Raw genomic sequence first — 12,348 nt, forward strand, 5'->3', positions numbered from 1 at the left:
CCTGTATGACAAAGATTTCAAGTCTCTCAAGAAAGAAATCAAAGACATGAGAAAATGGAGAGGTCTTCTATGCTCATGGATCTGTAGGATTAACATAAGTAAAAATGGCCATCCTTCCAAAAGCAATCTACAGATTCAACACAATCCCCATCAAAATACCAACATAATTCTTCAAAGACATGGAAAGAGCAATTCTCACTTTTACATGGAAAAACAAAAAATCCAAGATAACCAAAACAATTCATAACAATAAAAGAACTTCTGCGGTAATCAGCATTCCTGACCTCAAGCTATACTACAGAGTTTTATAATAGTGGTAAAAACTGCACAGTATTGGTACAGAGACAGTCAAGTTGATCAGTGGAATAGAACTGAAGACCCAAAAATAAACCCAACCACTTATGGTCACTCGATCTTTAACAAAGAAGCCAAAAATATACAATGGAAAAAAGAAAGCATCTTCAATAAATGGTGCTGGTCTAATTGGCAGTCTGTATGTAGAAAAAAGAAAATAGATCCATATTTGTCACCTTATAGAAAGCTCAATGGATCAAGGACCTCAACATAAAACCAGGTACACTGAATCTAATAGAAGAAAAAGTGGGAAAGAGTCTTGAACACATTGGCACAAGGCAGGTGGGAGTTGGGGGTGGAGAGAGTTCCTAAACAGAATGCCAATGGCTCAGGTTCTAAGACCAAGAATTGATAAATGGGACCTCACGAAACTGAAAAGCTTCTATAAGGCAAAAGGACAGGCAATAGGACAAATTGGCAGCATACAGATTGGAAAAAAAAAACTTCATTAACTCCACATCTGATAGTGGGATAATATCCAAAATATATAAAGAACTCAAGAAGTTAACCTTAAAAACAAAAACAAACAAACAAACAAACAAACAAAAACCAATCAAAAATGGAGTATAAAACTAAACAGAGAATTCACAACAAAGAATGTTGAATGCCCAAGAAGCACTTAAAGAAATGTTCAAAGTCCTTAGTGATCAGAGAAATGCAAATCAAGCTGTCCCTGAGATTCCACCTTATACCAATCAGAATGGCTAAGATCAAAAACTCAGGTGACAGCAGATGCTGGCTAGGATGTGGAGAAAGAGAAACACTCCTCCACTGCTGGTAGGATTGCAAACTGGTACAACCACTTTGGAAATCAATCTGGAGGTTCCTCAGAAAATTGGAAATAGATTTACCTTAAGATCCAGCTATACCATTCTTGGGAATATGCCCCAAAAGATGCCCCACCATACCATAGGGGCATGTGCTTAATTATATTCATAGTGGCCTTATGTGTAAGAGCCAGAAGCTGGAAACAACCCAGATGTTCCACAAAGAATGGATACAGAAAATGTGGTTCATTTACATAATGGAATACTATTCAGCTATTAAGAATGAGGACATCATGAGTTTGGCAGGCAAATGCATGGAACTAGAAAATATCACGCTGAGTATGGTAACTCAGACTCAAAAGGACATGCATGGTATGTACTCACTAGTAAGAGAGTATCAGTCTCACCCCCTGACCCTGGAAGTATAGAATACCTAGGATACAATCCACAGAACTCAAGAAGGTTAACAAGGATAAGGGCCCAAGTAAGGATGCCTCAATCAAAGTTGGGAATAAAAAAAAAAAAAAATCACAGGAGGCAGAGGGAGAGAAGAATCTCAGTGGGAGAGAGGAGAGGGAGGGGAAAAGAAAAACATGATCAGGTATTGGGTGGGGGAGAGAGGAGAGAATCCCTGATGGCCAACAGAATAAATGGAAATATGCAACCTCTGGGGGGTGAGAGGTAGGGGGAACCTCTAGAAAGTACCAGTAACTTGGGAGGTGAGAGACTCTCAGGACTCAAAGGGAGGAACCTTAGATGAAATTCCCAACAGCAGGGTGAGGGCACTTGTATAATCTACCTCCAGTAGGAAGATAGGGCATCAAGTGGAGGAATGGGATTGCTATCACACAGTCAAATATTCTGACTCAGAATTATTCATGTGTAAAGAACTTCAGGGACAAAGATGGAGGAGACTGACGGAAAGGCGGTCCAGTGACAGGCCCAATTAGGGACCTATCTCAAGGGGAGGGCACCAAGGCCTGACACTATTACTGATGCTATGGTGTGCTTATAGATAGGAGCCTAGAATGATGGTCCTCTGAGAGGCCCAACAAGCAGTGGACTGAGACAGATGCAGATACTTACAACCAAACATTGGACTGAAGTTGAGGACCCCTGTGGTTGACTTAGGGAAAGGCTGGAACAAGCTGAGGAGGAGGGAGACCCCATAGAAAGACCAGCAGTCTCAACTAACCGGGTCCTCTGAGATCTCTCAGACACTGAGCTTCAACCAGGCAGCATAGAGGAGCTGGTCTAAGCCCCCTCCCCACAACACATATATAACAGAGGACTGCCTGGTCTGGCTTCAGTGGGAGAAGATGTGCCTCAAGAGACTTGAGGCCCCAGGGAATGGGGAGGCCTGCTTGGGGGAAAGGGCATCCTCTTGGAGATGGGAAGGGAGGAGGAATGTGATGAGGAATTGTAGGAGAGGGGACCAGGAGGGGGGCAATGGCTAGATTTTAAAAAATAAAATAATAATAATAAAAGATCATCACAAATCAAAACCAGAGGTCACTCTCATTGAATGGAAGTCATACAGACTCTTCATTATCCCAAATTTAGATTTTTAAAAGAAACTTGAAATGGTGGTTCTAAGACAAACAGGATGCTCAAGCAGAGACATTCATGTTTGTTTTGTTTGTTTTGAAACGGCTTATGATTATCAGGGAATCTTTTGAACAGCTATCACCCAAATCCTACTTTTTAAACCCCGCTGCTCTGTAATATCTTGAGCAAAGCTGATCATAGAATCAGGACTTCTGTTGAACCTAGTCTCCATTGCACAGTAAGCACCCCACTACTCGCACAGTTGAATGACATGGTGATAGAGTTCTTCCACTCACATCAGGACCTATCCAAAGTTTGGGATGAAAGGCAAGAGTCGAATGCAACGGCTGAAGTGGTAACAATGAGCATACTCAGGGGAAAAGTTGGCATTTGGAAAATATGGTTCTGACTGAGAAAAATCAGGAGCTTACGCTTCTAAAAATTATTTTATACAGAGGAGTTTCTGCATGCATGTTTGTCTGTGTACCTCACATGTGCCTACTGCCTATGGAGGCCAGAAGAGAGTCAGATACTCTGAAAACTGGAGCTACCTTGTGTGTGCTGGGAATGGAATCCAGGTCCTCTGCAAGTGTAGTGAGTGTTCTTAACTGAGGAGCCATCTCTCCAGCCCCAGGAGGCCACTCTTCAATACAATCATCTCCCAGGTAGCACCTCTCTGGTGAGCCCCTGCTGCCCATGGGGAAATGGTATGCTGCTCGACCCCACCTGCATACACAGGGTCTGCAATACTGAAGATCTCTGGCTTCAACAAAACAGCCCTTTCCTTCATGAGAGCTTTAAATACTGTATCCCATCCTAGATGAAGATTCAAATTCAACATGGTAGACAACCAAGTGCTTGACAGGACTGCTCCCTGGGAGCTGCCCTGGGAGCAGCACTCACAAGCCTTCCTCTCTACAGCTGAGGCTTAACAACAAATGTGTTATTTTTATATCCTTCAAAGTTCAACATTATTACCTCTTTTCCTTAGGTTTTGAATAAAGGTAGACAGAAGAATAAAAAGAAGTGCTCAATTTAATAAGGTGTTAAAAAAGAAAGAAAGAGGGGGCTGGTGAGATGGTTCAGTGGGTAAGAGCACTGACTGCTCTTCCGAAGGTCCTGAGTTCAGATCCCAGCAACCACATGGTGGCTCATGACCACCTGTAATGAGAACTGACGCCCTCTTTTGGTGTGTCTGAAGACAGCTACAGTGAATTACATCGGAGTGAGGACTGGAGCGAGCGGACCAGAGCAATCGGTCCGGCAGAGGTCCTGAGTTTAGTTCCCAGCAGCCACACACATGATAGCTCACCGCCATCTGTACAGCTACAGTGTACTCATACACATAAAATAAATAAAATAAATCTTTAAAAAAAAAAAGAGAGAAAAAAGAAAAAAGAAAGAAAGAAAAGAAAAACCGAGTCTTTTTCAAATGTGCTCCAGACTAATGTTTCTTTGGGTTACAAGACACTGACTTTACAAGTTGATCTGGTACTTAGATCAAAAAAACACAAAGAAGAGGCGATGATGAAAAGTCAGTCCTGGAACTGTAGAGTAGAGACACTTTGGACAGAGAAAATCAAGTTGGGGGTGTGAGGGAGAAGACAGGACAGTGTTTGAAGGGCTGGTGTTTCTAATTTCAGAGCTGGTCAGGACACAGTTTCAGAACCACTAGGATTTAACAGGTAGAAGTGCCAGACAGCATCAAGTAGGAAGCAGTTGGCAATTCTCCTAAGTTTTTTGAAATGTTCAGGCGTCCCTGGAATATGTAGTGGTGGTGTCTGAAGTGCACGAAAGGCCATAAGATGACCTCTGTAAACAAGTTAGTATTCTCCACTGAACACAGAATAGTTTTGCTGACATGGATTTATGTCTAGGACTTAGACATCAAACCTGAAAGAGACTGTGGGATGCCTCAGGAGCTAGTCACAGACATGCCTAGACCCACTGAATAACTTGTTTCCAAATTCACTCTTGCAAAATCTCCTAATGGGCTTTCTGATGACTCTGTCCCTATGTACTTCCTCTCTAAAATGAGATTTCTACAGATAAGCACTGCTATTTGTAAGCGCCACACCATTCCCAGGTCAGTGGAAAGCTATTTAACATGTCCCGTAAAGCCATCTGAACCTAAGTGTTGTCTACAGTCCTTGACTCACTTATTGACAGTAATCTACTCCTGTATGTTGCATGTCACCCAACCCCAAAGAAGCAAATCAGAGCTCAGCTGGCCAGCACCGTGAGAAAGAATTACAGGCTTATTAAATGTTGGATGGTTCCCTGATGCTCGCTTGTAATTAGGAAATCTAGATCCCTTACAGGCACTGGCTTCTTGTAATGGTGGACAATAACTCAGCCTTCACAATTCAGTTAACAGCGTTTATGAAGTCTACCTGTGCTGTCTTCCTGCCACTTGCCAGGTGTGCTGGTATCAACAGGGATAGGAAGACTGTCTCCAAATTTCTCAAAGACCAGAAACACAGACAAGGCCCACACGTCCTGACAAAGGTCATGCTGTAAATTGCAGCTTCAGAGGCTCTGTGATGGTGTAGGGTCACATAATTGAATGTAGTTTGAGAAAAATCCAGCAATGGTAAAAAGATCTCTGAATATGCAGTGATAAAAAATTAATTCAAATAATCATGAGGCATCTACTGGGACAACAAGCCTTAGTTAGAAAAAAAAAAAGATGAATAATCAATGAACACAGCTTTCACCAGAAGCCCAAGTGTCCCACTCTGTGTGAGTTTCCTATTAGGACATTATGGTATCATGAATGGAGTCACTGTGTGTGTTGTTTAGGCAGGCTCTCCTTATGTAGTCCGGTTGGCCTCAAACTTATGATCAGCTAAGGTGGGATACCTTAACCTTCCCAATGGTGGGATTACAGACATGAACCACTAGGCTCAGCTTATCTTTAGTGTTCTAAAACAACCCATTCTCACTTTGCAGCATCTGAAATGTCTTGAGACAAAATGAAGGCTTTCTGATGGCCTTCTCAATGTTCTAAGGAAAACTGTTCTTGCTCTTTTCCAGCTTAGAGGATGATCCTGGGAGTCACCCCAGACGCCCTCGACCTTCAAAGCACCCCAGCTGCACTGCTGTTTCCAATTTTGTGTCCTCAGATTTGATACCCTTTCCTATCTCTCAGAAGGACTTTGTGGTTACAATGAGTTGCCCCTGCCCCAGATAACTCAAGCTATCCATACATCTGGAGAATTTTAAACACTTAATCACAAGTTCTCTCCTGAGCATGTGTCTACTGGAAAGGAAATCAGTGTGTCAGGGAGACAGCTGTACACCCAGGTTTACTATAGCACAATTCAACAGTCACTACAGAAGCAGCATTCAACAGAGTAATGAAGAAAGCGTGGCATATTAGACAATGGAATATTATGTAGTCATGTATACCTGCGTGAGTGGCACTGTGAGACACAAGGCATCTACCGAGAGACATACAGAACACGTGGTAGATGATATAAATGGTCACCCAGAAGTAGAAAACAAGTAAGTACACACTGGAGGTGGGAGGGGCAGGAAAGAGAAGGACAGGTAGTGGGTACTGGGTTACACAGAAGCAACAACGTCCAATCTTCTATAGGAGTTGGACTATGATCAGATCAACACACTAGACATGTGTGTTAAAATGTCACCTGTACTCCATGGATAACTTTTTTGTATCAAAAGTAATAGATAACACCTGCAAAGGCCTACTCCATGTATAGGCTAACATGTCCATTTTTAAACGGTAGGATGTAGACATCTTTTGGGTCCATTCTTTCCTGTACCATTATTAGTCACTGCTGCCATCTGAACCTACAAGAAACTAGTAACAATGTTTCAGCAATGTCAGATTAGATTCAAGAAAAGAGCCAATCAATTGCTTGGGCAAACTGTCATAGTCATTTAAAAAAAAAGATGGTGAGACAGAGTTAACATCTGAGATAATAATCAGCTAGGACAAGCAAGCACCCAAATCTTTCCACTAAAAGTGAAAAGGTGAACCTACAACCATACAAAAGAGAATCAAGTGTCACCAAGCATGCCAAGGGGTCTTGGGGGCCATTACATTCTAGTTTTTTTTTTTTTTTTTTTTTTTTTTTTTTTTTTTTTTTTTTTTTTTTTTTTTAGTTTTCTCTTCTTAAATGAGCATCAACTGCATACTCAGATAGCAAGTGCCAAGCATCTCAGATCCTATGGTCACTCATAATTCCCCACACTACAGTCACCCTGAAAAACTGCTAGTAATCTGCTGAAAAAAGATATACAACAAAATGATGGGCAGGCCAGACATCTGATTTACACTAAGTACAAAGAAAAACTGAATCCAGAAAAGAGGAGATACTGCCCCTACCCCAGAGTTACATTCAGAACCCTTCAAATGCTAGGCAGGGATTCGAACCCTGGGCTATATTCATTCCCAACTACTCCCCTTTTCCTTCTCTCGCTTCCTCCCTCCTCTCTGTCCTCCAATTTTGAGACAGGGTCTTGCTAAACTATCTAGGCTAGGCCTGAGACTATGTTCTATCTGTCTCTGTCTCCCCAGTAGCAGGGGTCAGACACAGGAATCCACAATCACTTCTGTTCAGGAAAGGGATAACCAGAAGAGGTCACATACAACTAGCAAGAATGCTTCCCTGAGGTTATGCTTGGGAATTAGTTCCGAATAAAATGTTCTGAATGATCTAAATATGAAGCCTCCTGTTCCTCTGCTCCACAGAAAAACACTTGATGTGAACACTTGAGACTGTGTATAAAGAACCACAGCAGCCTTATGATGTTGTGGACCAGGCTGAAAGGATCAAGATTCCTGAACTACAGCACCCTTTTCTCTAATCCTTAGATCATATTCAGAAATCAAGGTGTTTTTGTTGTTTTTTGGTTTTGTTTTTAAAGATGCGGAGAGAGTATTAGAGGTCTTTCAGACATGTGTACATGTGGAGGTAGGAGGGGCATATATTTTTAAATATTGTATATCCTGATCCAATAGGCAGTAAGATCTGGGAGAGCCACTAGGATGGCATTTGATTTAACAAACTTCTGTATTCTGCATCTGTTCTAAGCAGCCAGGTCACCTTGACTTAAACATGTATGGCAAGAATGGACCCGCGAACATGAAAACTAGGAAACTTGCTTCTGTCTATCTAGAGGGCATCCCTCCAGACCCCTCCTCATGGCTCACAACGTGAAGCCCTTGGGGCTCAGGAAAGGAGTGTCCTTAGCTTCTTTAGGCTAAGGGTAAAACAATCTAGAAACTTCTGATAAGTGAGCCATGATTCTCTTTTACTAATACATTTAGAGATATCACTTTTATTTTAGGGTTAAGCTGGGTTTAATATCATAACTAACGTTGCCCACTAGTATGAATATCCCTACAGCTAGCTAGGGCATATTCCTCCAAGTGACATAGGTATTCAAATAAAGACCAAGGCACAATTCATTAGTTTTCATTAAATGTTTTTCAGAAGTCAGTCTAGAAGTGATAGCTAAGGATCAAAAAGGGTTTTTTTTGTTGTTGTTGTTTTGTTTTGTTTTTTAAACCTAAGTGACCTTTCCCAGGCAGCCTGAGAAGCACAGCCACAATTAAAAATATTGCTAGAATTAAAGTAAATAAAGACTAAGGAAGAAAGAACAATGCAGTAGAGAAAATAAACATGTAAATTTGACCTTTCATCAGTCCTCCAAGGTCACGCACTTGGTTGGGTATTTCCACCACTAAATCTCCTGCAGAAGCATCCTTGCAATAGCCAGGAAGGAAATCAGTTTAGCTTTTCATGACAATATATCACCTGATCTTCATTATAAACGCTAAACTGTTCTGCTTCTTTTTGATAGCCATAGTAAGAATTTACCTTTTGCAAACTTGACTGTCCAGTACTGTGACCATCTGCGATTGGCATGATTGAAAAACATATACAATTTATTTCATTTCTCAGGGCATTAACATACCCCATTAAAACAGCAAGATTGCTTATACTAATGTTACTGTGGATATAAAACAGCTTAGGAAAAAGGGGGAAACTGAAGTCCATTTGTGAGGGAAGAACATATTGGGAGTGTTTAAGAGGAATGAAATACATGTTAAAAAAGAAGCCTTTCTTAGAGAGAGTGATTTTTTTTTTTCGAGACAGGGTTTCTCTGTGTAGCCCTGGCTGTCCTGCAGCTCACTCTGTAGACCAGGCTGGCCTCGAATTCAGAAATCCGCCTGCCTCTGCCTCCCAAGTGCTGGGATTAAAGGCGTGCGCCACCATGCCTGGCAAGAGAGAGTGATTTCTAAAGCAGAAGAGAAAGCCATTAAGGAGAGGAACCGGAAGGTGCTCGCCCTTCACTAGATTCACTTTCATTATTGATTTGTCTTGGTAAGGGAATGAGGACTAATATTTATTGCTCATACACCAAATTCTTGTATTTTAGTGACTGTTGCAATAAGCTTTTTCATAAACTACCTGCAATAGGCAGGGTAAACAATTAATTTGTGGTAAATGTTGGAGGTGAAAGAAGACACACATATACTTTAAGTCTTACAGTAAATCTCTAAAGTTTCCTCATTAACATCTAATTCTTGCAATTTATGATTCTGCATTCTATAAAGCTAAAACTTCCTGAAATGGTTTTTGTATAGAGTATAATTACTAAAATGTAAGAGGCACCAGATTGTGTCACCAAAACTTCCATTTTGAAGTTCTAGTCACCTCAAAATGTTAGAAATCATGCTGTAGATGAAAGCAGTTAAGATGAGCGTGGGAGAAACCTCTAGCCCTCCAGGAGATGGAGGTCTCCGTAGGACACACATAGGGACACATGGTGACAATGAAGGCAGAGACTGAAGCTACCTGATGGCAAAGGAGGAGACCTTGGCTAGCCAGCATTTCCCCAGAAACTAGAAAGAGGCCAGGAAAGATTCCTTCACATGTGAGAGTTGGTAAGGCCTGCCTCTGCACCTGCAGCCTTCAGAAATGTGCAGGCACACATTCCCTCTGCCTACATCACCTTGTCCTGCTTCTTGTGGCAGCCAAGATAGAAACACATGAGGGAGTTTTATAAAGGTGGTGGAAAAGTACTTGTGACTCAAGACAAGACACAGAGAAAAATCTCTGTGAGACACAAGTATCTGAAGGATTGTCATCCCAAATTACAAAAAAATTCTAAAAACTTTGCATTAAGAAATCAAAAAACATATTTCAAATAGGCAAAAAGCAAACACCTTGCCCAAGGGAACTCATGTGAGCAGTGGGGAACAAGTGAGGAGATGCTCACCACCAGATGTCTTTAGTAAACTGCAAATTAAAACCACAGCGAGGTGGGGTACCATACAATAATCAGACAGTTGAACACTACTCATTTCCAAGGAGATATAAAGCCACAGTTAGATTACAATACATAGGTAATATACAAACATTATGAGAACACAGCTCTGAGCTGGGAGGCAGATGATCTGATAGCTTTTTTATACACAGCTACAGGGGTTTTACATTTATTCAACTACTTAGGAAGATGTTCTGCCAGTATGTAGCCAAGCAGGTCATTTGCATTTCCCATGAAAACACAATTACACTCTACTAGATACAGCAGTAAAGCTTACAGAACGAAACAAAAGATCAAAACAAGATTGGCGATGACTATATCCACAGAAGTTCTTATTTTAAGAAGTTCAAAGCACCCACATCCTTCTGCTAGTAGGATGGATAATACACGAGGAAACATTATACAGCAGAGAAGATGCATGGCCTAGAGCCACTTTGCAAAACACTGCATTTACTAACACAATGACAGGGAAACGCACAAAAGCCAAATTCAAACTCTGATGAAGTCTCTTGTTAAATGAGGAAAAGCAGCTTCCCCTGGGAAGCAACAGGACCAGGATCCCTTTCTGCGTAGCCATGTCAGAGACATGCATACATGAAGGATGTTCTTCAACTGATTGACTGCCCACCTGACAGCCATTAGGAGATAATGCACATGGACCATCATGAGAGATATATAAAACTAGGTCAGTAAATATGCTTTAGTTCAAAAACGGTTCTGATAAAGCTAGGAAAATGGATTGAATTATGACAGGAAAGATATCAACAACTGATGTCTGCTTGTAAGGAGCAGATGACCACAGGAGGGGAAGAAGGCACCTGGGTGGCAGGTGGAATTGTACCACACATGACTGTGATACAGGGTGCGCTACACAAGCACTGCCAATTTACAGACCCTCCAACATCAAAAAAAATGAGACCTCCATAATAAATAACTTAAATAGACAAGGTAATAAATTAGTTAATTTTCTTTTTTAAAAAAGATTTATTTATTTATTATATGTAAGTACACTGTAGCTATCTTCAGACACTCCAGAAGAGGGAGTCAGATCTTGTTACAGATGGTTGTGAGCCACCATGTTGTTGCTGGGATTTGAACTCAGGACCTTTGGAAGAGCAATCAGTGCTCTTAACCACTGAACCATCTCTCCAACCCCCAGTTAATTTTCATGTCTGTGTAAAGTTAATTATCTGTGGTATTAAAGTTTGGCCCGTTTTTTTTTTTTTTTTGTTTTGTCAATCTGAAAGAGCTGAGAGTACAAGGTGTATTTGTTTGGATGGATGAGTTGATGGATAAGTAAAAGATGAATTGATAGCTAGATGATAGTGGATAAACAGAAGACAGATACACACATAGATGCACACATTAGATGGATAGAAGAGTAGACAGCTGATAGATGTGTAGGAATCAAGCAAGCAAAGCCACAACATTTTCAACAAATAAATAATTAAAATGCTCTTTTATCATTAGGAAGGTAAGAAGCTTATTTACTCAGATATTTATTTTTTATTTTATTGACTTGTTTGCTTTGAAGTGCTGAAGATGTAAGGAGAGGCTCATGTATGTTAATTAAGTGCTCTGCTGCTGGGCCACATCCCAGCCCCTACGCCCATGTACTTAAATGTTGCCTGATTTCAAAACATCCCAAGATTTATAATGTACATACAAGTAAATACAATATAGTAGTTTTAAAAGTTTTTAAAAATTCAACCTTCCTCCTGAAGAGAGAGGATGATATTGTTGTCCTCTTATTATGTAAGGTCATTTAACTACTCCATGCCCATGCCAAGCTTGGACATGTACTCATATTTTGCAACATATGAGTTAGGTATAAGTCAGTGGCATTGGGGAGACAACACAGGTTTGTCTGTGTAGTTACTGGCACAAGCTAAGCCTCCTATGAACAGACTCTCACCACGTGTGCTGGAACCTGTTTGGCTTTAGCAGCGGGAGTTCCTGGTCTTGGATAAAACTGGTTGATGAAGAGGCTTGGAAATTTGTACTCTTCAACAAGTTTCACTGTTTCTTGAAAATCCTCATCGGTTTCTCCAGGAAAACCACAGATAATATCCGTAGCAATCGTTATTCCAGGAACCCTGGAGAGAAAAACAGACAAAAATGTAAAAAAAAAAAAAAAGTTGGCTACAAGCCAAAATTATTATTTCCTTGACATGTTAAAATGACATTTAAAAATATACAATTTATGTTTTAAGGACAGAGCATTTGCAATTAGTTTAGGTTTGAAATATCCTCAATACTAAGAAGTACAATGAATAGTGGTCCCTGGTCATTCTCAGACATACCCATTTTTAATATTTTTAGACAGTTTTTATTTTACTTTCTCCTCAGAATCTTTTTTTTTTTTTTTTTTTTT

The 12,348-nt window shown here is 40.7% G+C and overlaps 1 protein-coding gene across 2 annotated transcripts in view; it reads right to left on the reverse strand.

Moving 5' to 3' along the window:
- Positions 1-12,348, reverse strand: part of Cdkal1 (CDK5 regulatory subunit associated protein 1 like 1) — a 555,277-nt gene that overhangs the window by 148,614 nt on the left and 394,315 nt on the right. For both annotated transcript variants that reach the window (XM_031358356.1, XM_031358355.1), the window contains exon 12: positions 11,890-12,070. In XM_031358356.1, the coding sequence (XP_031214216.1) occupies positions 11,890-12,070 (181 nt within the window). The remainder of the gene's footprint in view (positions 1-11,889; positions 12,071-12,348) is intronic.

Source organism: Mastomys coucha, unplaced genomic scaffold (assembly GCF_008632895.1).
Source record: "Mastomys coucha isolate ucsf_1 unplaced genomic scaffold, UCSF_Mcou_1 pScaffold7, whole genome shotgun sequence".
Lineage (NCBI taxonomy): Eukaryota > Metazoa > Chordata > Mammalia > Rodentia > Muridae > Mastomys > Mastomys coucha.